General features: G+C 44.6%; 2 protein-coding genes across 2 annotated transcripts; one reads left to right on the top strand and one right to left on the bottom strand.

The window, feature by feature from the left end:
* The first annotated feature begins 1603 nt into the window (after positions 1 to 1603).
* LOC117891210 (sestrin homolog) lies at positions 1604 to 23146 on the top strand. The gene is made up of 10 exons (XM_034796549.1): positions 1604 to 1835; positions 2557 to 2985; positions 9921 to 10637; positions 18709 to 18876; positions 21242 to 21424; positions 21486 to 21954; positions 22016 to 22337; positions 22403 to 22586; positions 22648 to 22758; positions 22824 to 23146. Exons 3-10 carry the CDS (start codon positions 10587 to 10589, stop codon positions 22908 to 22910), a joined length of 1575 nt encoding a protein of 524 aa, XP_034652440.1. The 5' UTR covers positions 1604 to 1835; positions 2557 to 2985; positions 9921 to 10586; the 3' UTR covers positions 22911 to 23146.
* LOC117891216 (purine nucleoside phosphorylase 1) lies at positions 7249 to 8304 on the bottom strand. The gene has a single exon (XM_034796558.1). It carries the CDS (start codon positions 8248 to 8250, stop codon positions 7276 to 7278), a length of 975 nt encoding a protein of 324 aa, XP_034652449.1. The 5' UTR covers positions 8251 to 8304; the 3' UTR covers positions 7249 to 7275.
* Positions 23147 to 24558: the final 1412 nt, after the last annotated feature.

Genomic DNA, 24558 nt, shown 5'->3' on the forward strand with positions numbered 1-24558 from the left:
CGGTCATTGCTTATCAGTAGCGTTTGCCATTGTGTGTGTGTGTGTGTGTGTGCGAGTGGTTCTACAGATAGCGAACGAGGAGGCAGCCTCAGAGCAGACTGAGAGCCACGAATATACGAGAATTCTTTTGTATGAGTGAGAAAATTGTTTATTAATCAATAATAATCTGTATATGTATGTACATATGTACATATATAAAACATGTGTACATATGTATGTACATATGTACATAAGTATGTATGCATCTGTTATCATGTCGGTTGGGTTGGTCTACTGATAGGAGCGAGCTATTAAATGCAAATCTCACAGCTTCGCCCCATACTAACTAGTTCCTCAACAGAACTTTGCACTTAAATGGTTTTTCTGCTTATTCATTCCTTTGCCATTTAATTGTTTCACGATTAATGTAGCTATTTATTCTTTAAATAGTGTCTAGAGGGAACGGGGGGGATGTGGAACACAGGCTCAACGCCTTGCCTTATCCATCCCATTTCCACACTCTCGCGATCTATCGCCGTTGCCCGTTGTGCCGTTATTTGGTTTGGTTTGCTTTGACTGGACTTTTCTTTGAGCGGCGCACCTCATGCATCAGTTGCTTTGACGGCGACGCCTATTTTCATATGGTGGCTGGCCCCCTTCCTAGCGCTGGGATGGGGCAAACAAACTGTTGATAATTGAGAAGACGGCACACAACACTCCACTCTCGCATAGGCCCCTTTGTTTGTGTTCGTTGGACCAGATGACGGCTGGGTGGGTGTCAAGGGGTTCTCTTCGACCATTTAAGAGTTCAATCATAAAAAGCGTTGTCGTTGTCGCGCCGTTGTCAATTTTATAGTTATTGTTGTTGCTGCCGCTGCTGCTGCTGCTGCTGTTATTGTTGCCCCACACACCCCGCTCAATATAATGTTTGTGCTTTTTACATGTGCACTTCACACATGTGTCCATACTCGCATACATACACATGCATATGTGTACAACAGAAAAAAAACAACTGTAAACTTGGGCTAGGTTGTCTGCCGAATAGGCTTCTAGCATATGAGCGCAGACAAAAAGCTGACATTATACATATGTTTGCTAAGCGTAAACAGTCTAGCGCACTCCCAGGTTCTTCGTTTAGCGTAGGGTACGAAATGCAGGTAGCAGCTAGTTGAGCCCAAGGTGTTTTCATGTGAGGTGACGCACAACCTTCCATGCTGGAGCAAAACTCTTTCAACACCAACTGAACTGCATCCGCCTGAGCGCTTCGGAATATTCGTCACCTTGTAAATGCGCACCATGCTTATTGGCTCTCCCACTCTTCTGACTTTCGTTGCTCCGGCATTAACAGCTCTGACTGTCTGCCTGTTGCTGCTCCACTCTCACTTCCCCTCCCTCCCTTTCGGCTATTCGTAAGAAGATTATTGCATGCGAGAGTGTGGTGTGTGTGTTTGATTGCTCTTCGTGCTTCGTATACGCAAGCTATAACTAGACGAGGTGGCTGAATATATTCAGCGCACAAGGCTAACGCTTAGGCACCTAGAGAACGGAGCGGATGGCCCTACCTTTGTTTAGTCGTACCCTGGCACTACGAGACAGCTTTTGGCCGAGTGAAAACGACTCTGTTTTCATTTCTGTTTTCGACTTGCCGCGTAACGGTTTTGTCATCGCTCGCGAGTAACGGCACACACAGCGAGGCTCGCACGCAACAACAGCAGCAGCCGCCCGCACCCACTCTTCACACCTTTTCTGGAAAACACAAGTCTAGACTAAGCTTAGCTTACAAGAGAGTGTTCCGAAACAGGACAACGGTTTTTCCTTTTTTTAGTTTGTTTGATTTGTTTCGTTTCGTTAATCTGGTAATTGCCCCAACTATCCTTACGCTACGTTTAAGTGTGTGTGTTTGCTGTGCTCTCGGTGCGGAAATTGGTGTTGTGTTGTTGTTCTTCTGTTCAGAATTAGTCAAATTTTGAAAGAAACAAGAAAAAGAGCGCGCGCTCAAGATAATAAGCCGAAAAAAGCAGAGAATCATTGTTATTGCATGGAAAATTACTACAGAAATCAACAACAAGCCAAACCGAAACACACAAAAAGAGAATATAAAAGAGCAGAAACAGAGAAACAACAATAACAAGAGGAAAGCATAAATAAGACAGACTGTGGGCCCCACAGACGACGAGCCGCATAAACAAATTAAGTGATGCTCCGCCCTGCGCCTCTGCCCCTGCCCCCGTCTTTCCCCTTGCTACACGCGCTGTTTTTCGAATTTAAATTTAAATTTAAACTATTATTGTTATCGGTGCGGTGCCTGCCTGCCTGCCTGCCTGCTCTCTTGATTTCTATTTGTTTCGCGCCAAATGCAATCGACTCTTACATAATTAATATGGTCAAATCCAAAAACTATTCCCAAATGTATGGGCCGAGCGCATATCATTTCACACCCGCGCAACTTTGCCCCGTTTTTCTAGTTCTTGTTGCTTCCATTTCGAAACTGTTTTCGAGATCTCCAAAATAAAAGTATTTGTATAAAGAGATATCTATAGATTTCTGATTAACGCATTTTTATGATTTATTCCACAGTGTTTCTTCCCCTCGTTCGTATTCTGTTCTGCGGCTGTGAAAGACATACTGCAATTAGTTACTCTCTTCTGTTCTCCACCCATCGCGCCAACAACCAACCAACTGTATTTGAGTGTGTGTCTGTGTTGTTATCATCGAAACACACATTTAACTCGTAAATAAATCAACGCGCGCGTGTGTGTGTGTATGTGTGTCGCTTTATCAGAGAAGCCAAAGCAGGCAAGCGCACATAGAGACAAAGCAACAGAGAACGAGCCGCGCGACTCGATAAAGCAAAATCAACAAGCAGCAAAGTAACGGAGGTCGTCATTCGATTCCCCTGCACTTTTGCCAATTAACCTGCATTGAGAGCGCCACAGAGCAGCGCAGCGCTAATCAGCGAATCAATCAAATGAAGCAAAATATCCGTTTTACCGACGCTCTCTATGGGTAAGTTTCCAATGATGATGAAAATGAAATTTCAAATTGCATGCGTCTCTCCTGAAAACTAGTTTAAGATTTTCTCTCGTTTCTGCGAACAACAAACTGCAATCGGGGTGCCGTATTGCTGGCACTCGCCAGAGGCACCGTTTACAAAGACTCACACACACACATGTGTAGGCTTTCTGGGCAAGCAGTTCACATGCACATGTCCAGAATCCCAGCCAGCTTTGGTATTTTCGGTGCCTTAGGAAATGGGAATGCGAATGGGTTGGGAATCTGCCAGTTTCAAATGAAACCACTAAACTGCTTACCTCGCCCAGAACCTGCAACCTGCAGCAGGAATCAAAAATACACAACTAGAGCAGTTGAAGAGAAGAGTCTGTGCCCAGTTGCAAGTCAAAAGGTCACTTGATTTGCGGTTTGAGTGATTGAAGTCAAGCATAATTAGTTTTTGGCCAGTAAGAAAAGGCTGTCGTTGCCTTTCATCACAGCCACAGGCGGCAGCATACGAAACACACAATTCTGAGCTGAGGAAATTGGCACATGACCCGACCTACCGCAAGAAAATCTAAATTAGGCACGTTTTGTGCGTTCTCTTTTGCTCACGCTCGCTCGCCCCTTCTCCCCACTCTCTTATGCTGGGGCACCTTGTTATACACATGTTTGTGTGTATGAGAATTTTGTCGTTTTTGATGTTTGTGTATGCACACCATCTTTCCATTGTTTCATTCTTCTTTGTGCTCTCAACATTTTCATTATACAATACACACTTATTCGACTCAATTCTTTTTGCTTCTTTATGCCAGAAATTGTTTGCAGACGCAGAGAATACGCGAGAATTTCAAGTTTGCTTTCGGCTGTAGTGCATCTGTCAGCACAAAGTCTGTAAATGGCGGCAATAATTACATAATTTCGCTATCGTTTTGTTGATTTAAGCCGGGGGAAAACTCTATTACATTTGTTATAACTGGATATGAAATATGCAGAGTGTAAAAGCAAACACTTAAAGTGATTGTAATTAAATTGTTCAGAATTAAAATTGCATTTTTTGTGCATGTGCAATGTAATCCGATGGTTGAACATTTGTGTGTGAAAAAAAGATAAATTTGAAGGGTTTGGGCAATTGATGAACTGCTTGCTGTTTGGGTTGTTGAATGCCAATTATGATATCAACGGTTGCCATGTCGACTCGCACTCACTCAGCGCTCACTCAATCACTCATTGATTCGCACACTAAAACACACACACACACACTCACTGCACTCTCCTCCAAGCGAACAACTGTTGCTTGAGAACGGGCGAACGAACGAACAGAGAACGGACTGAACTGCTTGCTTGCCGCTGTGGTTTCATTCCATTTGTTGCTGTTGCCAGGCGCATTGTAACAGTTATTTCGGTTATGGCTGTGTGCGTGTGTGTTTTCGGGCAGGCACTAGAACCTATGCTTGGAGTTCGAGTGATTGAAATTGAATGTTGCAATCAATTTTAAGCAGCTTTTCATGAGGCATCTCCCTCCAGTTCGCTGGAAGGGTCAGTTGGGAGGGTTCGCCTGTGTGTGAGTGGAATTTGAGCTCTCAAAGAAACACAGCCATTCAATTCCACCAACGAAATGTAATTGTCATTGAGTGCGCGACCTGTCCGACCGACCAGAGTCGTATGATATATCAAAACAGGCCCGCTGCTCGTCGCTTGTGCAATGTATTAGTTAAGCAAATAGCAACAATTGCCAGCTACAAAACAACAGCAGCAGCGGCAGCTACAACTATCGTATATAGCATGTGTGTATTTATTTTATGTACTTGCAATTACAGTCGTCACTTCTATGGCCGCAAAAACGAGGTGACTGAACTGCAACTGCAACTGCAACTGCAAGTGCAACACTGTAGCTAGCGAGGCAGACAGCCTGCAATTTGGTTATTTTGTAGCAATTTTCCACTACAATGTGTGGAGTGGGTATCTGTATCTATCGATTGTGGAGTGGGATTCACATCTTGAAAAACTAAACCTGCCAACGGAGCGGGGAAATGCTTCTCAATGCTCAAGCAAATATAATCCAAAAACTCCCATTAAAGCGAGAGACACAGAGAGGGCGTTTCATATTCGTTTTGCTCCGATTTTGCTCTGGGTTTATTTGATGAGAAAGTTCTCATAACTAAATGAGTAGTGGGCCAGGTGGAAAAGAGGGTAAGAAGATTACTTTTGGCCCAAGAAAACTTTTCAAAGTTTGCTTTTAATTATGAAACATTCACTCAACTGCACTGCTTTATGGCTTTGACACTGGGACTGCTTGCCCGTATAGTTATTGTTTGAAGTTCATTGAGAGCATATTTTGGAATCTGATTTAATTAGCAGATGAAAATGCCAGCGAAAATGTTTTGTGTGCGGAATGCAATTTGTGGTCAAAAAAATAATTGTGGACTTGAATAAATTGATTGGCTGTCGAAACGCAACCCAAATCTAATCTAATAAACTTGGTTTATGATCCCAAAATGATTGGCAAATGCACGGCCGGGTGCAGCCTAGCAACAGGGACGTGCGGGGGAATATTGTGTAATATTCTAGAATAAATTGTAAGGCACCAAATGTTGCATTTTTTTTTTCAACGCTGAATCATTTTAGCTTTGCGTTTGATTTCATTTCATTATTTTGAGTAAATTGCTTTTAATTTGCGCTTATCTGAGAAGCGTCATAAAACAACGTCAATGGAGGACTTTTTATTATAGATTAAAATATTGCTGCCTTAAACATTTGTTTTGTGATCAAAAGCAACAGAGTTTTACCCCTTGAACTTTAGGTTTTCTCTTTCCCTTTTAAATGTGTGAAAAATGCAAATGATTTTGAGTAAATTGAACACACTTTGGATGGCAGCTTCCCCCTCCATTTGCACTACAAAACTCTCAAGTTACAGCATGAAAAATAATACGTGAATGTTCAACAGCAGCAACAGAAAATAGAACTAGAAATAAATGTGGGAGAAATGTGTCAAGTTGATTGGATAATTGGCTTAGGCCAAAGAAGTATTCATATTTTAGTTGGAAAATATAATTAGTTTACAATTTAAAGAGCCAAGAGGGGGTACAATTGATGGGGCACAGACTGCACAGACTGCACAGACTGATAGCTGCTTTAATCTGTGTCTGCGTGATGGCATATCTGGCAGTCAGCTGCTGTGGCAGTTGCTTTCGATCGCTGCCACTCTGTTATTCACGCACAAATGCCTCGAATGCTTTTGATAAAAATAAAATTGAATGCAATGCCACAGTGCACTGAACTGCAACCAAAAAGAAGGAAAAAGAGTGCTGCAGGCAGGCAGATACACACAATCAGCCATCTGCTGATAGATACTCTCCCGTCTCCCGTCACCCGTCTCCCGTGTAATTACTCGCGGATAATTTCAATAATCATATTTTGCCGTGTGGTTCATTGAACTTGACGCATCTGAAATGTGAAATGCCAAGAGCTCAAAGCCAAATAAATCACACGAGAAAAGCGAGAAAAACAAAGTGCAAAAAATAAAATAAAATGCGCATTTCCCCCTGACACTCGTCCTACATATAGGTAGATATATAAGTCTGTGTTTTTGCATTGTATATTTAGACAATCAGCGTCGAGTGTGTGATTCGTCATCGTCATCGACTTGGCTCTGGCTCCCGCCCGCTCCTCTCAAACAAAGGGGAGAACAGTGATCAAATTAGCAGCAATGTGACACACAAAGGAGGCAGAATGTGGCAGAGATAAATGTGGCAATAAAGAAAAGCGTTGCAAAAATGGGCCAAAATATTGAGGGAACTTTAGAGGGAGGAGCCCCAGGTGTGGGCAGCTCCTCGTCTCCGCTTTGAGGCAGAACTCCTGCAGGTGGTTGTAGCCTTGGAAGTCCCATCAGATGCATCGTTGGATCTGCACTTTCTGCCTCTTGCATCTCGCCCTGAAACTATCTTCAGTGCGCAGCTCTTCTCTTGCAGTTAATTAACATAAAATGTAGCTAGAAGCCTCCTCCTGTGCGTATTACGTATACGCCGCGTGCTATGCGCTGCTGCCGGCTGCTGCTCCCAATACTTTGACAGTTTTATCGCTGGCCATTTGGGCCATTAGACAGCTTGACACCGGGCGCACTCTGCACACACCTGCCACCCCCTGCTGCACCCCTCTTCAGGCAGCAGCTGCACCTGTCGCTGCTTCCGCGTTGAGAGCTTTTTCTTGGCAACAGTTTGCTGCCTTGCTGCAAGCAACAACAAAAGCCAAAACACGCAGCGGAGTGGCAAAGGCATCTATTTCTGGCGCAGGTGGAAAAGAATCTCAGAGATCGTCGTTCTGTATGGCGTAGATGAGGCGGGCGATGAGATCGCTGCAGGCCTGCACGCGCTGCATGGGCATGGCCAGCGCCTCCGCCTCCGTCTCCGTCTCCTCCTCGTTGGCGGGCAGCGTGATGAGGCCCAGGGAGAAGATCTTCAGGCCGCAGTGATGGGCCACAATCACCTCGTGCACGAGGGACATGCCCACCGCATCGACGCCCAAGCGCAGCAGCAGCTGCCCCTCGGCGCTCGTCTTGTAGGTGGGGCCGCACAGGCAGGCAAAGACGCCCGTCTGCAGGATGTCCTCGAGGCCCAGGGAGCGGCCAATCTCCAGGCCCTTGTCCAGCAGTCGCCTGTCGTAGGCCTGGCTCATGGCCAGCTTGCGTGCGCCAAAGCGCGGATCGTGTGCACCCCTCAGCGGTGTTCCGTCCAGCATGCCCGACATGTTGATGTGATCCTTGATGAGCACAATGTCCCCGACGGCATACTGCGGACTGACGGCCGCGGCGGCGCATGTCAGGAGAATGTGCTGCACGCCGCACATTTTCATCACGCGCACCGGCAGCACGCTGCTGGCCAGCTGGTGGCCCTCGTACGTGTGGAAGCGATCCTGCATGGCCAGCACGGTGGCGCCCATCACGGTGCCCACGATCAGGTGGTTGCAGTGCCCCTCGCGAGCGGAGACTGGGAAGTGCGGTATGGCCTCGAAGGGAATGAGCAGCGGCGCCTCAATTATGTCGACGAGCTGCCGCAGAAACTGCCCGCAGATCAGCCCAATCTTGGGTCGCGTGTGGCACACGCCCAAGATGTGCTCCGCCATTCGCTCGATCTCGGAGTAAGCGTAAACCTCGCTCTCTGGCGTGCAAATCACTGCCTTGGGTCGCCGCCTGGCCTCCTCCTCGGCCACTCGCTGCTGCCTGCGCGCCTGCAGGCGCCGGGCAATGGGCGACTTGCCCGAACAGCAGTCGGGGCTGCACATGGCTGGCTGCTGGGGAAAATGTACTTTAATTTGTTTTTAGTTTCAGTCGGAAATAAATACTCACACGTGTGAGCGCAGGGGCAGGGCTGCCTCGATGTGGCAGCACAGAATGCTTTGTGCATGTCCTTCTCCCCGCCCCCTCCTGCACGTTCATCCGCAATGAAAGGTCCTCGCGCCATGACGTCTCTGCATGTTGCACGTTGGCTGGGTGTCTAGTTGCAGTTTTCTTTGAAATCATTTCACAACTCTGTCGGCGGCTATTGTGTGCGAAATGTGGAGCGCATTTTTTCTCGTTGCCCCAAACAACCTTTGTCTATGCTGCACGGACAGGCACAAGGACATGGGGACATGGGGACACGGGGACACTGGGGTGCGGCAGCGCAAGTTGCAAAACAAAAGCCAAAAGCCTCGCGCTGTGCGAGAAATTGAATGGAATTCAAGTGTTTCGGGAGCTAAGAGGTGCGATGCGATGCGGAGCGTATGAGTGATGTTCATAATCATCAGCAAAGGATAACAAGGGACTGGGAATTATGGCAGCAGATAGAGCAACAAATTAAGCAACAAATACAGCAACAAATGTGATTTTGTGGCATGTGTAAATCGGCTTAAGTAATGCCCAAATGAATAATTATTTGAGACACTTGCAGACCGTATTTGTGCGGTGAAAGATGGCTCAAATAATAGAAAAATTCTAGCTTAAAATATAGCTCAAATACAGCTTAAAGATTAGCTTAAATGTTAGCTTAAATAATAGTGCAAAAAGCAGTGTAGCTGCCGCCGGGAAGTAATGAAAGTTTCCCATTTAATTGGTAATCCGATCACGATGTGTCTGTCTGCTGCATGAATAGATTCTTGCTTCCGATTCGAGTGCCCGCTCCTCCACCTCGCGCACAACAGTCGCTGAAGCATTCCGCATTCACAGCACTCACATTATTCACGTATTATTCACAAACATTCACGCAATATTCGGTCCGGCCATGGCAATGCCAAATGGCGTTGCGTTGCTTTGCCTTTTAATTATAATAAAAAACAATTATCAATGGCAAAAACTGTGCAACAATTTTTTGTTTATGTCATTTGAGTGCGCAAACAAATGCTCAAGTTACAACATGTTGTTGCCCCCCCCCCCCACACTCCGCTCCCGCTCCGCGAGTCACGTTTGCTGACAATGTTGCTGCCGCCGCAGAATGGCAGTGGCAAACCGCAGAAGAGTATCCAATCCAGACAGCGAGAAGCTCCATCAGCAGCAGCCACACCCCAGCCGCAGTTGCAGCTACACAAAGTTCTCTTGTTGTTGCTTTTGTTGTTGTTTGTGTCTGCCTCTGCCTCTGCCGCCGCTTGTTTGCCTTCCACTTGGCGTCTGCATGCCAAAAATATGTCTGCATATTTGCACATGGAATTAATTTCTGGTTCATATGTTTTTTGCGACTGTTTGCTACGCTGCCCCCAGGAAGCAGACACTCTGGCAGGGGGGACGGGGGGTAGGGCACTGCATTTGCCTTGTTTCCGAGTGTTTGTTTGTGAGTATTTTGACTGGCATTTGAATGCTAATTTGCTGGCAAAAGTTGGCCAAAAGTACAAAGTTGTGGCTGTGGGAATAACGATATTTAATAATGATTTCGTGCCTTGATTAATGCTAATACAAATCGCTTCTCCCTCTCCACTTTCAGTTGCTGATTGAAAGGCTCGCCCAAGTGCTCACAGAGAGGGAACCGCGGGAAAGGGCTTCCTCCACCAAAGTCAACAAATGAAAGCCACCAAAAACAATACGGAAAACAGCAAGCGCCTGAGTGTGAACAATCGTCGCAGGAGTCGGGAGAATCAAAGCATTTTGCGCATTCAGAGCTACACGTACAAGTGTCTGAACCACAATCCGCGCAGCGAGACACTCACCTGACCAGAGACCAAATCCACACCAGCCAGCAGCCAGCAGCCAGCAGCCAGCAGCCAGCACATTGATTCGTGTGTCGCAAGACTTTGCCAGTTGCAGCGGCTGTGGCTTCACAAGCAAACTAAAGAGAGAGACAGCGAGACCCTGAAAACTCTGAAACTGAGTCTAAGGTGCAGCCAGCAAGCAAAGCGAGCGACCAGAAACTTTAAGCCAAAAGCTGGTTTGACTCGATTCCACGGACGAGCCTCCTGCCAGTGCTGCTCCACTTTCTGCGGCTCTCTGACGCTGGCCCCGCAGCCCATAAAGGCAATAAACAAAAGACAAAACTTACAACGGACAACGGACAACGGACGTACGAATCGAGAGAGTTGCCATTGCTTTTGCTTTTTTTGCCTTTGCCTGTAAACTGGTTACGGGCCTGCCTGCAGCTTGAAGTTGGAACCTCATGGACTACGCTGTTGATTTTTACGCGGATATGGGACAAATCGCACGAGATGTAAGTACGCAGCAGAGCAGCAGAAAATACACTTCAAATATGAGCCTAAATGTAATCATTTGTTACACATTTCTTGCACCGATTCAATGGCATAAAAACCAAGCATAAACTGCGTTTCAGTAATCGAAGGGACGAGCACAGAGACCATCGTTGTTGTATGGTTTAACGCCTTAAGCATAGTTCTAGTATTCAATTTGCGACAGCTGCCTGATGGTAGGAGCTTCAACATTGATCCGGAGACAGCTTCAACGTCACAAATGAGCTTTGTGTGGCCGAACCTGTTGTTCAGTTGATTTCTCCGCCTCCTTTGGTGCTGCCAGTGAATTCCATTCGCAAATATTTCGAATCTGTTTGAAGGAAATTCAATATCTTTGGGTTGCCAATTCCTGTCTAAATGCTGCACATTTTTGCCTGCAGCCAACAATTACAAACTGCTTCCTGCCGTCGCCAGGACAACGGGCAACACAAAGGGCAGACAGAAAGGGCTCCACAATGCCGCCTGAAATATAATAAAATAATTATGCACCGAGTAGAGTCTGTTGCAGCAGCAGATTGGCTGGTGCCCCAGTGTATAATTTTCTATTAGTTCTCGGATGGAAATCATTTTAAATGTTGCCTGTCAAAAGCAGGACTCGTATCACGGCAACATTGTGTGGCAGGACACACAGGCCTGACTCTTGTGACATGTCTTTTGTTGCTGCCTTAATTGTTGTAATTAAAAGCGCATTGGCAAATAAATTGCCATTCAAATTTAATTCGCTTTTAATTGTACGCCAGAAGAAAGTTTTACAGACACAATCAGTGACTTTTTGATGCACCGAAAAATGTATCAAATACAGCGAAAATGTTTACACAAATGAGAATATGTTTTGATAATTAAAAATGTGCTTAAACTTTTGCGGAAAACAGACGAATGGGTGGCAGCCATGTGCATTTATATTAACCATAAAAAAGGGAAAATTAAGAAGGCCAAACCACGTGGCATGCAGCAGCAACCAAATGGAGACTCAACTTCTGGGCCATGGAATGTTTTGGCTTGCTGCTGGCTGCTTCTTTTCCGCAGAATTGCAGAGAGCAAAGAGTTGTGCATTAGTACATAAAAGTGTACATAAATACATAATTAGCAGCATAGCAACCAAAAACATTAAAACTATTGCCAGGCAGGTTGCCGGGTGCGAAAGCTCTCCCCGTAGATAAGCAAAAGCCAACTTCATTTTGATAAGCAGCCAGCCAGACCCTCCGGCCGTCTGGCTGTCTGTCATGGAATAGTTTCCACACAGTTTTGGCTGCCTTTGGCACTTCTTTGCGCCGCCAAAGATAGCGCAAAAACAAAGAGAGCAAAATATTTATGCGGCTGGCCATTTGCTTTGTTTTGCGCTCAAATAAAATGTATAATAAAACAAAAAGAATGCTGCAGAAAATATCTTTCTGGGTCATCTAATCAGAAGCAAAATGTAAGCAAATGTTTTGAGCAAATTGCGACTTGAATTTAATTGAAATCGAGAGCAGCCAGCGGCAAAAACAATGCGTAGAAAAACAGAGAGCCAACAGACTGTCTACAGTACATGAGGAATATGTAAATATGTATACATAAATGCACATGCAAATATGTACAATCGTGCACGTACATATTCATGTGTAATCGATGAAAGTTTTGGCCTAAAAGTTTTGCTTGGGATGGGAGCAATTCTGGCTGATTTTGTGGCTTCATTTTCTTTCTTGAATGCTTAAACTTTGATCTGCTTGCAGCAGGGAAATGCGTGCAGCTGCACAATGGCACTCCAAGAAAAGAAAATCATAAAAAGAATAATAAATAATAATTGCAATTACCAGCCAAGGCCCGAGGGCTCACCCCAGCAGCAACAGGCAGGCAAAAAGAGAAAGAAAAGAATTTTATTTACGCAATAAATAGAAATTGTATAAAAATACATTACCAGCGGGGCGTGGCAGGGGGGTGCTGCTGGGGTTGTTGTTTGACTACTGGGGACAGCGTCAGTCCGACAGTCCGACAGCCAGTCATTGTGGCATGAGAGCAGTATCAAAATAAACAGATGTGATGTGATGGGTGTCCGCCCCGCCCCGACCCGCCGCCACTGTCCGTCTGGCAAGTGTCCAAAAAGGCTTTCGGCATTCGGCGTTCGTCTTTCGGCTGCCCAGCAACTGAATGAGTGAATTACTGAGTTAATGACTGATTGAAGGAGTGCGAAACTGTAGCAATGTGGCACTGATGGAAGGAGTGTGGCAACTGTGGCACTGTGCCCCCGCTGTGGGAGTGCAGAAATGAGAGAGTGACGGGCAGTCGCCGTTGAGTGATTGACTGGCGGAACCACTGACTGAATTACGGTTGGAATGCATAATTGTGGCAGTGATTGAATGAGTGATTGAGCCGCAGTTTGATACAAAAATGCAATGAAATTGAGTAGCAGCAATTCTTAGCCGAAAGGCGGAAGTGAAAGAGATTTTGAGACAGAGCATTTTCATTACGAATCAAATGAATATAATGAATACATTTTCTCTTGTTATTCACGCCAAATGAGTAACTTAATTTTGCACACATTTAGAATTTGTTTTTCTTTATTATTTATGTCTTTGCTAAAGCTTATAAATGTCAACAAAATATATGTTTTCCTGCGCAGAAATTAATTCATAAATTAAATGAAACAAGTAGAGAAATACATAAAATATATGTAAATATGTATGAAATATGTACGCACATTTGTGTGTAGTTCTGTTGATAGTTCGTTGACCTTGTGCTGCCTGGGCTATATATAGAATTTGTCAGATCATTTGCCAGTTTTCCAGCGATTTGCATTGTCCGCAAAAAGACAAAGAGAGAGAGAGAGAGAGAGAGACAGAGCGATAGGCCTATCAGTGTGCGGTTATCAGTGGAGAGACAGCACGCTGTGCATATGTACAGCTGTAAGTGCCACAAAGCGACTTGCCGACACTTGATATTGTATAGAGAATGTGCACAGACAAACACAATATCTTACAGCAGATGCGTTGGCTTGCAGGTTGGGCTGTTGGTTTGTGTTTTCTCTGTGCACCCAATAATTTGTCATTGCTCTGGCTCTGGCTCTGGCTCTGGCACTTTATCAGCAGACAAAGTGTCGCACTGAGTGGCAGGCAGACAACTTGAAGTTTGGATAGAGCCCCAACCAGCACACACAGGCACACAGACAGCAGCCAGCAGCCAGCAGACAGCTAATATTGAGGCTGGTCAATGTATTGTTGTCCGTGGAGGCAGCAGCTTGCATTTATTTATAGATTTAATAAATGGCCGCTTAAAAGTGCTAAAGAAAGCAGCTCCAATAAAGCTCAAACGCATAGTTTGCCTCTCAAAATGAATTGATTAAGCCAAAGCAGACTGGAAAGGAAATTATTGGCATTCCCCAGCGCGTGGAAATTGAGAAACTGTAAGGTAAAAGCTGACAAGCAGAATCCAAGTGGAATTTGATATATTTTTACCCCGAAGAGGATGCAATTTTCCTCGCCTTTGCACTGCCCTGTCCTACAAGCAAATAATAATGGACCGTTGGGCACGGCGGGAGCTCTGGGAGTTGGTCTGCGTCTGGTTCTGGTTCTGGCCATAAAATGTCAATCAATAAATGTGAAAACAAAAAGAGAATCGAGGGAATACAAGACAAAATATTTGCATAAACATTTTGGTTCTGCATTGTTGTGATATTTGAGCTATTTATTTGTTAGTTTGTTAACAGAGAAATTGAATAATAATTATGGAACAATTTAATCAACAGCCAAACATTGTTGATTGTAATCAGTAATCATTTTTTCTGTTGCTGAGTAAATACGAGGCAGAAGCCTATACCCACTAGCAGATCTATTTAAATATTCACAAAACTGGAATATAAGTCTAAAAGTCTCTCTGCAATTGTAATTATATTCTACTCTGTGCACTGCATATGTAAATAGTTGTTGTGTACGGCAATAGTGTGTGGTGTGTGCTCTGGCCTATGGGGAGAATAGTTTATCACGTCTAGACATGTCTTTATTATTATCTACACATACTCGCAGAGAGACACAGACACGGGAACAGGGCTCAGGCAGGCACTGGAACTATCACAGACTCAGGGCACACGTTTGCACAATTATTATTTTGCCTTTTTTTATGCATGCGCGAGTAGAGCAAAGTTTTACTTATTTTTCTACTCGCTCTTGTGGCTGAGCCAGTGTGGCTGCAGCAAGTGCCAGAGCAGGTGTGACCATACTTTGTGACTCTATGCAGAAGAGTATAATAAAAGCAGACTGCTTGCTTACTGGACTTGTTAATATCTAAATCTCTCAATTGAGTCCACTTAAATGGAGGCTTTTTGTCTTATAATTATTATTTATTCTTTTAAAAATGATTTTTTATTGTGTTGAACTTTCTCTATGACTGTCTTATGCCAAATTGTATTTAAAAGGGATTGAAATTTGTATTTACTTATGAGTTTTACTCCGTAAACTCACTGTTTATTGGAGCTCCACAAACTCTAATTTGTTTCTCTTTCAAAAACTTGCCTTAAAGCTGCTCCCAGCTTTCTGCGCGGTGCTGGTGTTGCTGTAAATCAGGGCTCGGCACGGCCCTATCCCTGGAGTGCGGCTGCTGCGCTGCCCTCACGTAAACTACAGTGATCCGTTACCAATGTTCCGTTTTGCGTGCGTCTTCACACACAAACGCAAAAACGTCTCGTTAATTGTATGGGTGCCGAGCCCTGCTGTAAATGTAAGTCTAAATCCCGTAAATGTTAGTGTAATCCGCGCTTCGTTCTGCACTCTTCTCATTTTTCGCATTTACTTTCTTGTGTGCGTGTGTGTGTGTGCGTGTGTGTGTATGTGTGTTTTTGTTTTGTTCGCGTCGTCGCCGTGGTCGTTGTTATTGTTTTTCCGTGTGCACTTCTACAACACCTGACGTTTTTTCCACTTTACTTGTTTACCTACTTATTGGGGTTTGTGCCGTCGCCTCCCCCCCGTTTCCCACCACACCTCCCTCCTATTATCACTATCTTCATCATCGCTCGCCCCCCCCTATATTTATTATAAGTCTATCTCTCTGTTTGTCTATCTATCCCTGTCGCTGTCTCTGTTCCACTCACACTCCCCTTTCCGCTCTCTCTCTCTCTCTCTCTTTTGTTCTCTTCTCTTTTTTCTATCCATGGCATTCTACCATTTATGCTAATTTATTTGCCTGTTTACCAGCTTTTGTTTTAATCTGTTTGTGGGCCGTGTGTGTTGACACTCTGTTTGAATACTACGTCAGTGTGTGTGTATGAGCGTATTTATGGGTGTGTGTGTGTGTGTATGCGTTGAGTGACTGCTAGTGTGGATGGATGGATGGTTTGGCTGGAAAACAATGATACATATTTCACAGCTAAATTACACCTCAAAAATGTATTGTTGTTCTTTTTCGCCATGCTCGGCTCGGCTCGGCGCGCCACTGCCGCTGCCTCTGCCTCCGTTCTGACTCTGCCCTGCATATGCTTTGCTTTGCTCTGTTCTGCTTTTCCACTGCTTTGATCTGTCTCTGATCTGCTCTGCCGTTGCCGCTGTTCTGCTCTGACTCTGCTTTGCTTTGCTTTGCCAGTGCACTGCTTTTCCTCAGCTTTGGCTCTGCCGCTGCCTCTGCTCTGATCTGCTCTGCTTTGCCACCGCTTGGTCTCTGTTCTCCTCTACTTTGTTGTTAATTATGTTAATTTATTAATTTGTCTTGGTTTTTAGCTGCGCCGAGCCACGCCTTTGTCCCGCTTTGTTTGCCCTCGCCCTCGCAAAACAGAGGAAATCAAAATAGGCTCCAAGACAATTAATTGCCAGCAATTAAAAAGCGTAAAAAGTTGCGTTGCTCGTGCATCCGGCAGGAAAAGAGATGGCTCTGTGGTAGATTGCAGGTACAACAGATACCCTGTAAAGTGTTCCAGGAATTTGCATGAAATTTGGGCGCTCTAAGCCAGAAAATTATCTTGTTTTTGTAAGCAAAAAATCAGCTGCAGGCTTGCCACTATCTGCATTTGATTTCCATGCAACGATTTCTGGGAATTTCAGGCACTTCCGGCTCAAATTATCCAATTAATTTGTGCATTAATTATGCACTTTGAATGGCACACAAAGGCGCAGCATCATTTATACCTTATGCAATTGTTGTTTGAATTCTAAAGATGCTGATGGGTCGTAATGGCATTAATTAGATTTCATGTGCGGGTTTTTGTGGAGTGACTGAGGAAGCAAAGGATTAATGCACGCATAGAGTTGCGTGTTAATGTTTAAAACTTACATAAATGCACACTTACTTACATATTTATTTACATATATCTATGCAGCGAGTATGTCTGTCAGCTACAAAGCTGTATTGTCCATATGCCCATTATTAAACTTGGCTTAAGCCCCTGTCCCTGCCACTGCCCCTGCCCCTGTGCGAACGGGTCTGGCGCTGGCGCTGGCACTGGCACTGGGTCGTGTGTGTATGCCAGAGTCGAAACTAGTTTGATTTTCCAAACGGGTTTCTCTCCCCCCCACCAGCTCCAGCCCCTTGCCATCAGTGTGTGTGTGTGTGTTTTGCGTGGGTGTGTGTGTGTTTTGGGTCCATAATTTCCATGGCAGAACTTTTGCTCATGGAAGTCAACAAGTGCAAGCAAAAGTTGTCTGTTATTAAATCAATTTCAAGTGCAATTAGCGCAGCTACGCCTCTGGGTCTTGCGCTCTAAACTGAGTTTAAAACGAACTTAAAGTAATGTTTAACTAATTTGTTGTTAATTTGTGCACCTTAGATCACAATTTGTGGTTTATATTTTGTGTGGCAACACAATTGAAGTATCTTTCGACCGAGTCGCGCGCCGTTTTGTGGCTCTTCCAATTGATTCACTCAAATGGCATTATGGCAATTATGAAATTAACACGAGCTCTGGGCAGTGGGCGTGCCCCGCGACTTTGAGTCGCTGTCGAGTGGGTGGCGTGGGCGGTGGCTCTGAGGTTAGCACTAAACTTGTTTATGCAAATATATCGAAGCTAATAGACCATTTTTGGTGGCGACAACTGATCAACGCGAATGGTTCTACGGTTGCAGTGACAGAAAGAAACTTATGTGATACATAGACACATTTATACATAACTTTGTAGCTTACTTTATGGTCACTGAGCGAGAGAGAGAGAGAGAGAGAGAGAGATTGTGCGCTATCAAGAAAAGGAAAATGAAAATAGAAATACTCTCTTGTTGGTTGGAGTCATTGAACGCTTAATAACAACGCCCCAGTTTGTGGCCTCACAGCAAAATAAACTAACAAAAAACAACAACAGCAATCAGCAGCGCCAGTTGATTAAATTATGAAGGAATGGCCAGCAGGAAGGAGCAACGGGGAAGCAGCCGTTTGCCGCATCCTGTGGTGCGCGCTCTTCGTGCGATAATTTTTGCAAACTGTTTGCAATTAGATTTAGAAGACTTTTGTCTTGCTGCCTTTAGCCTGTAGGTTAAGGCATTAAACTGTGAAGAAATGCAATAGAAAGTGCCTCAACCTTGGAGCCTTTGGTAAGCGCAGGAGCTGGAGAGCAACACAATTCCCATGCCAACGGCTTATTGAATCTCCGACTATTGCCTGCATGAATGCTGCATCCCAATGCAATGATGTTTAATCCTTTGGAGGCTTCCCTGTCATTGAAAGTGCTTCAATTGGCAGCTAGATAAAAGTATTGTAGATGCAGCAAAGCGTTTTCATTGGAGAGTTTATTAAAATTCCACTGAATTCCAATTCAAAATGTTCTTTTCTCTTTGCTTTCCGCTTCTTGGAATCGAACACAATTAGTTGCTGGCTCCTGCAACGCACTCGGGCTCCTTCTGCCTGCCTGCCTTTTCCACAGAATGTTGGGGCTTTAAGTTAATGAATCCCCAAAGTGGGGAAATACTTCGACAGCAGCTACAGACACGAGCGGGCACGCAGCTGCCGTGTCTCGAATATCAAATTAGTGAGGCCAAAAACTGTGCAGACAGCAGCAACAAGTCCTGTGTGCATTCCGCACTTTCTGGCTAAAGTTTTCCCACAAAAGCTTTCAACTAATGTTCACTTATTTTCTCCCATGATTTCAGTGTGCCGCAACAGACTTTGACATGGATGATCTCGATGATTTGGATCAAGTGACGCAGGTGATTGGCTATCATCCACATTTCCACGATCACTTTCTGCGCACCCAGAACTTCATCATGAAGGGCGACGGACCGCTGCCCAATGACTACAGATACTATCTGGCCATAATTGTGAGTAAATACTGGGCACAGATACTTCATTCATGTGTGCCAAAAGTGATTCAATTAACGCCGAAAAACATTGCACACTGCACTCGGCCATCTGTGGCATCTATAATTGGGTTTGGGCTGCAGCTTTTTCTATTGTTTTGGGACTATCTTGTTATGCCCAGCGGCTCTTCTGGGCTGCAATCCTTCATGGCATTCATGGCACGGACAAGGCTGTGTGTCGGAAATAAAACTACATGAATATGGGCTTACGTGACTTCCAGTTGCTCCCAGCCAGCAGCCATCCTTCCCACTCTCCCTCCCTATTTTGGATATGCAGCAGCAGGAAATTAGTGCACGAGCAAAGGATGTGCATGCGGATACGGATACTGCTCGTACTTCTGGTTCGCCTCTGGCAGTTTTGAGCACATTAACTGCAGAGAGCTGATGCCACATCAACAGCCAATGGGCCACCTTTGGTGCGGGGCCCCTCGACAACAATAGCATCGAATTATTTCCACAGTTTGCTGCTGCTCTGCCATTCGCCCTAACAGGATTGGGCTCTTGGCCGCTGTCTGCCAGCAGTAATAAAATATTTATATGGCCACGAACTGCACTGATGGACAGGTTGGAAATTGCATGCGAGTGCAAGTTGTGTGTGCCCATCCCCAGTCAGCTAAATGTTTAGTTTTAGTTTTCAGTTGGCAGCGCAGAAAGGACAACGCAACGTCAAGTATTGGTAAACAATTTTCAGGCAATAGATGATTTTTCAATGGGGCAAAACAATGAACAACTTGAGAGTGGGAGTTACAAGTAGCAAACATCATAAGTGGAGCAATGGAAAATTACGGTTAAAGTCTCCTCCCCGCTCTCAATAACTGAATTTCGTTTTAATTGCATAATTTGCCATCATAATAAAATGCACATTGCTGCTGCTGCTGTAATAAATGTGAGAGAAATGTGTAATTAAAATGGATTTATGGGGATGCGCTCGATTGCAGCATTCCACGGCAAACCAAAGTGAATTCGAGGGCGTTCCAAATGGACTTTGCACCCAGCATTCCGCGATTCCATTCCGCTCTCCCATGCCGCTCTCCCACTCCGCTCTCCCATTCCATTCCGCTGGCCCATGCCGCTGTCCTATTCCGCTCTCCCACTCCGCAGCCGCTTGCAATATGGAAAACTGAAAGCAAAATAAATACGCGGAACGCCAGTATAACAGATTACCGAAAATGCATTAGGCTTTTGGTTTTGCTCAACTATTTGGTGGATCCATAACCAGCATGTTCCTCTGGCAGCCTCCGTGATCGGTTCTGAACGCAAAGAGAGGGAGAGATTCCTAATTTATAGTTTTAGCTGTGCGTGTGCCTATAAAAATAAACATAAATTCGATAAATTATGTATCTATCCCGCAAATAAACACAACTGCGTGAATATATCTGCACATATTTGTCATATCGGCGAGGACTTTGGCATTTGGCATTCATTCCTCTGAGCAAATAATAAAGACATTCGTTCAACTCATGTCAGAGGCATTGCAAACACAATAAGACTGTGTGTTTGTGTGTGTTTGTTCTACGCATCGTTGCGTCCCCAAGGGAAACGTGTGTGGAGGAACTGGTGCGAATAGCGGGGCGGGCACGCTGAAAATTATTTAAGATTTACGATGCCCTGTCTCGGGGCACTGTGCCATGATTAGGCACAGGCTACTGCTTCGCACACAAGGAGACAAGAGGAATACCCCCCTCAACCCCCTCACAACAAGAGCAGATCGTAATGAACAACAAGAGTAGAGCACAAACAACAATGGAATGACGGCAGCGCAAGGGGAGTTTGCTTAGAAGGTGGCGTCTTCACCACTGCGAAAGAGATTTCGGGAACAAAACAACAACAAACGCGAGGCTCTCTTGAAGCCGAGAGTGCGCGCTGAACTCCAGAAGCGCCAGAAAGGGATAGAGCTAGAGCTATTGGCACCCGAAAGAGACTCCCCTGTGGTGAAGACATCTTGCGGTGGCCCACGCTCCTCTGCTTTGAGTGTTGGAATATTTTGTCTCTTTTCGGGTCACACACAAAGAAGATTTTAAATATTTTTAGCACATTCAGGTGTTCATCATGATGGTGATGTTGATGATGTTGATCTCTCTGCCAGGTCCCGCGCCCTGGGAGATCTCTTTTGATTGTGGGTCACTTGGTTTGTTGTTGTTTTTCTATTTTTCTGTTGGTTTAGGTCTGTCTGTCTACTCCTACGAGTGTTTGCGAGGGGGGTAAACTGAGGCCAAGGCTATCAAAACAAATTACGTAATGCGTAGAAAAATGTTACCTGAAACGCGGCTCTGAATAGTTTGCTGATCCTCTGTTTCGCTCTCTCTCTCTCTCTCTCTTTTTGCAGGCTGCTGCTCGTCATCAGTGTCCGTATTTGGTGAAGCGCTACGAGAAGGAGTTTATCAATCAGGGCGGCAGCAGCGATTGGCTGCGCGGACTGAACCACATACCCGCCAAACTACGTGCCATATACGATATCAATAAAATATTAGCCCATCGCCCCTGGCTGTTGCGCAAGGAGCATATTGAGGTAAGCACCGACCAAACAACTGAAATACATTTTTAATGAATTTTCTTTTGTCCCTCTTCAGCTTTTGACAAAGGGCAAAAATAGCTGGTCCCTGTCGGAGGTGGTGCACGCAATGGTCCTGCTATCACATTTCCATTCTTTATCTTCATTTGTGTTCTCCTGCGGCCTCACACAAAAGCTGGATGGCTTGTCTAGTCCGAAATTGAAGAGTGCTCCTGCTGCTCTGGTGGGAGCAACAGCAATAACAGGAGCAGCAGCAGCAGCAGCAGGAGCAGGAGCAGGAGTGCCGGTGCCGGTGTCGGTTGTGCGCCAAACCACAACAACTCCCATTCATCAGAAAACAGTTCTGGGTGAGATATCGCTCAACAACGGGAGCAGCGGCGGTGGCGGCACAAAGCCGGATTACAATACCCAAAATGCAGCAAGAAACAATGGAAATGCGGCCACAACAGCACCTGGCGATGGTTCTGCTGCGAGTGCGGGTGCTGCTGCTGCTGGTGCAGGTGCAGCGGCTCTCAACGGATATTTGGGTGAGCAATAAGCTGCCGCTGCCATTGGCTTGGTTGTAAACTAATCCGCATGCATTTGCAGCAACGGCACAGCAGCTGCCACAGCAGCATGGCATCAGTGTGGAGGCTCTGATGGAGCGCATGAAGGTGCTCTCCCAGAACCAGGACGAGTGCAGCGAGGCAGAGCTGAGCAGCCGATTCAAGAATGTCGAAATGCAAACCGCTGAGCTGGCTCCAGCTGTGACGCCAGAGGCAGCTGTGGCACTGCCACCGAACATCTCTCACTATGTGGACGATGCGAACTTTATTTACCAGGATTTTGCGCGTCGCGGTGCAGAGAATGTGAATACGTTTCGCATACAGGATTACTCGTGGGAGGATCACGGCTACTCGCTGGTGGATGGGTAGGCAATCGGATGAAAGTTCCTGCTCCAATGTCAGTGCTTACTTTCTGCTCTCTCTCGCACAGGCTGTACAACGATGTGGGCACCTATTTGGATGAGAAATTCCGCTCAGCCTACAATCTCACATACTGCACGATGGGCGGCATCAAGAATGTGGACACGTCCAAGTTTCGGCGTGCCATTTGGAATTATATACAATGCATCTATGGCATACGACACGATGATTACGACTACGGGGAGGTGAATCAGGTAGGATTTTACATTTATCGATTATTTATCGATGAAAACTCATTGGCAAATCCCTTTCCAGCTACTTGTGCGTCCGCTGAAAATGTTTATTAAGACAGCCTGTTGCTTTCCCGAGCGTATTACCACCAAGGATTATGATAGTGTGCTTGTCGAGCTGCAGGACAGTGAAAAGGCAAGTCCATGAGCATTAAGCAGGCATAAATTATCAACTAATTCAAACGATTTCACTCTCTGCAGGTTCATGTGAATCTGATGATAATGGAAGCCCGTAATCAGGCCGAGTTACTCTATGCTCTGCGCGAGATAATGCGCTATATGACTTGATCTCATTAAGTGAATAAAACTCTACATAATATGCGTATACTACACACACACAAAACACCCACACATACACATGCAAACATGAAACATTTTGTTATTTTTGAAAGTGCAACAGAAACGCAGCGAAGGGAAGAGGCAACAGAAGCAGCAACAAGGAACAATGATTTGTGCAATAAAAAATCAAAAATCAATTATACACTCTGCTACATAATACGTATTCAAATTTAGAAATCAAAACTTTTTTGCCTGGAGTTCAACTGAATGTGAGATTATCTTATGTATCGATATGGCTAAGGCCAGCAGTGATCTCTGCACATACTCCCAGATAACAGAACAAAAACCAAAAAGCCAACAACTCAGCGCGCTCATCCGAAAGCATCTCTTTCTGTCTGTCACTGGCTGTCCTGTCTGTCTGTCTGTCTGTTTTTTAGCCCCTTTCGTGCATGTGCAAGCAATAATCACTGTACATATTGTATTATGTTTTGTTTAATTATTTTAGTGAAATAAATACAATTTTTATTTTAATTATACAAAAGAATTATTGGTTTTATTTTTTACCCGAACCCGACCTGACTGATTTACGCCTAGTTTTAGTTACAGCCAAAGACAGCAACTTTGGGGACATTGGTGAAACCATTTATCGTATAAGAGCTTTTCTGGATAAGGATAATAAATATATTATATGAATAGATGTCTATTTTTATGAAGCCTACCATATACATAATAATATATTTAACTATTTATTGTACTTTACTTGACTGTTATGTGTCTATCGCATCTAAAAATCATGTAGGGGCGGGCATTCAATGTCTAAGCTATAAAATATCCATCTAAATGTATTTTAGCGCGTTGCAAACTACCCACAGAAAAGTATTTTGTAAGCTAAGAATTTAAACAGAAACTACACGAATTTACTTACATTGATGTACACACAACACAAACATTCTAAAATCTAGAGAATAAGTGACAGCAGTGTCCACTGGGAGCTTCTTTTGTGCCCCTTGTCTATGTTTACAGCTTTGCATGCTCACATCTATGGGGTTGTAATTGGGAGGGTCTACACTACGCTACTCTCTAAAGATAAAGATTCCTTTGACAGTTCCTCTTTACTATGTGCTGTTCCCCTTGCAATTTCCCTAGATAATACACTCCATCTACAGACTCTACTTAGATTTATTGCAAATGAAAAATGTTTATTGTATTTTGTTCTGTTTAAATGTATCCAAACTGGATGAGTACCTTTATGCATTTATGGATAACCAGTTTTGTTTTGTGTAGATACAAATATAAAAACCATATGCAGGTTTCGCACGAAATCCTTACGAATTAGAATAGGTACACCACAAATAAAAATATATACAGTGTAAGCAAAGCAGAGTGGAAGGACAGGCTGGACGCTGATCGAGTTCAAAGTCAAGAATTGCTGAACGTCCAAGGAATGCAGAAGTGGATATTCAAATTATTTGTAGAATAAGTAAACACATGCCGAAGAGAGTAAACCATGAACGAGGTTGAAATATTGCTGGTACATGGAAACTTAATTAGGTTGTTCGATAAAAGTCCAATAAAAAGCGAGTTTGAAGACCCAAAAAACAATTGTAAATATTATCAAACGAGCTATGGAGAGATTCAAAGATGTGATTCAAGCAAA

Source organism: Drosophila subobscura, chromosome E, assembly GCF_008121235.1.
Source record: "Drosophila subobscura isolate 14011-0131.10 chromosome E, UCBerk_Dsub_1.0, whole genome shotgun sequence".
Lineage (NCBI taxonomy): Eukaryota > Metazoa > Arthropoda > Insecta > Diptera > Drosophilidae > Drosophila > Drosophila subobscura.

Coding starts and splice junctions, on each gene's coding strand:
- LOC117891216 (XM_034796558.1), bottom strand. CDS start 8,250: ATGTGCAGCCCCGACTGCTGTTCGGGCAAGTCGCCCATTGCCCGGCGC.
- LOC117891210 (XM_034796549.1), top strand. CDS start 10,587: ATGGACTACGCTGTTGATTTTTACGCGGATATGGGACAAATCGCACGA. Junction 10,638..18,708: donor TGGGACAAATCGCACGAGAT/GTAAGTACGCAG, acceptor CCATGATTTCAG/TGTGCCGCAACAGACTTTGA. Junction 18,877..21,241: donor GATACTATCTGGCCATAATT/GTGAGTAAATAC, acceptor CTCTTTTTGCAG/GCTGCTGCTCGTCATCAGTG.